Here is a 1,122-nt window from a genome sequence, read left to right on the forward strand (position 1 = left end):
CGATTCGCACACCACCGCCAGCCACCAGAGCAGCTGGGAGGAGGGGTCCTGCGGTGCAGATGGGGGGTGCAAGGAGTGGGGCTGTAGAGGGACTACAGCAGCCTCCAGTGCAGGAATGCCAGCAGCAGGCTGGGGTGAAGGGTCCCACCACCACAACAGCAAGCAGCGGGTCAAGGCGCACCTGGGCATTGGCTTTGCTGAGCCCAAAGGAGCCAGGCCTCACTCGTAGGGGCTGATCTCAATGGCGCTGCTGCCAGGCCGCATGAGCCAGGAGTTGGCCATGTTGGCGCCTGCGGGAGGGGGCGTCAGGACGGCGCGGCCAGGCAGGGGTGCGGCAGGGTGAGCGGGTGTTGTGATTGCACGCGGCGGGCGGGGAGGGCAAACAGCCTCTGCAGGCAGCCATGGTTGCGCACTGCCTGCTGCACGTTGGCACACCGTGCATGCCGATGAACACGTCGGCATCCTGCGCCGCCACCACGCCCGCCTCCAGACTCGGCAGCTCCACCTGCACACCAGCGAGAGGTGGGGGCTCTTAGAGCAGGTGGAGCCAACTCTAGGCCAGGTAGACACCCCAGATCTGCCAGCACCAAGCAGTGGGGGGAGGCAGGAAGGAGGCGGGAGAGGCAGCACAGCACCGCGCCGCACCTCGTGACACTCGGCGGTGATGGTGGCGCCGCCGCCGGGCGGCTTGTGCCGCCACTTGTTGCAGAGGGACTACAGCACCCCAGTGCTGTGGTCCCTCTGCAAGCAGTGATGGGGTGCTACTGTAGCGCCTGGACAGCCGGGGTGCAGCGCCCGCCGGCTATCCCCAGCTTGCTTGGGCGGGGGCTTTGTTGGCCTTGGATTCGTTCATTCTTTCAGTCACCTGGCCTATTTGTCCCTCACCTGCCTATGCCCCTCCCCTCCTCTCTCTTCTGCCCTGCCCCATACCTCTCAACAGCATCGAAGGTTTTGTTCTTCTTTGTACATCTCTTGCCAAATGCATGCCAAGTAAGCAATGAAAACGCTCAAAGCACGCAGTCAGGAAAACGTACTTGGGAAGAATGGGAGAAGGTATTTGCCAAGGTCTGATGCATGTAGGGGGAAGGGCGGTACTCAAAACTGTGAACAACTGTTGGCGGT

General features: G+C 62.9%; 1 protein-coding gene across 1 annotated transcript in view; it reads right to left on the reverse strand.

The window, feature by feature from the left end:
• Window positions 1-219: 219 nt before the first annotated feature.
• Window positions 220-1,122, reverse strand: part of CHLNCDRAFT_144664 (expressed protein) — a gene marked incomplete at both ends in the record, with an annotated part of 3,320 nt that continues 2,417 nt past the window's right edge. The window contains 3 exons of the mRNA XM_005842687.1: window positions 220-290; window positions 436-505; window positions 646-714. Coding sequence (XP_005842745.1) covers window positions 220-290; window positions 436-505; window positions 646-714 — 210 coding nt within the window. The remainder of the gene's footprint in view (window positions 291-435; window positions 506-645; window positions 715-1,122) is intronic.

Source organism: Chlorella variabilis, assembly GCF_000147415.1.
Source record: "Chlorella variabilis unplaced genomic scaffold CHLNCscaffold_78, whole genome shotgun sequence".
Taxonomy (NCBI): domain Eukaryota; kingdom Viridiplantae; phylum Chlorophyta; class Trebouxiophyceae; order Chlorellales; family Chlorellaceae; genus Chlorella; species Chlorella variabilis.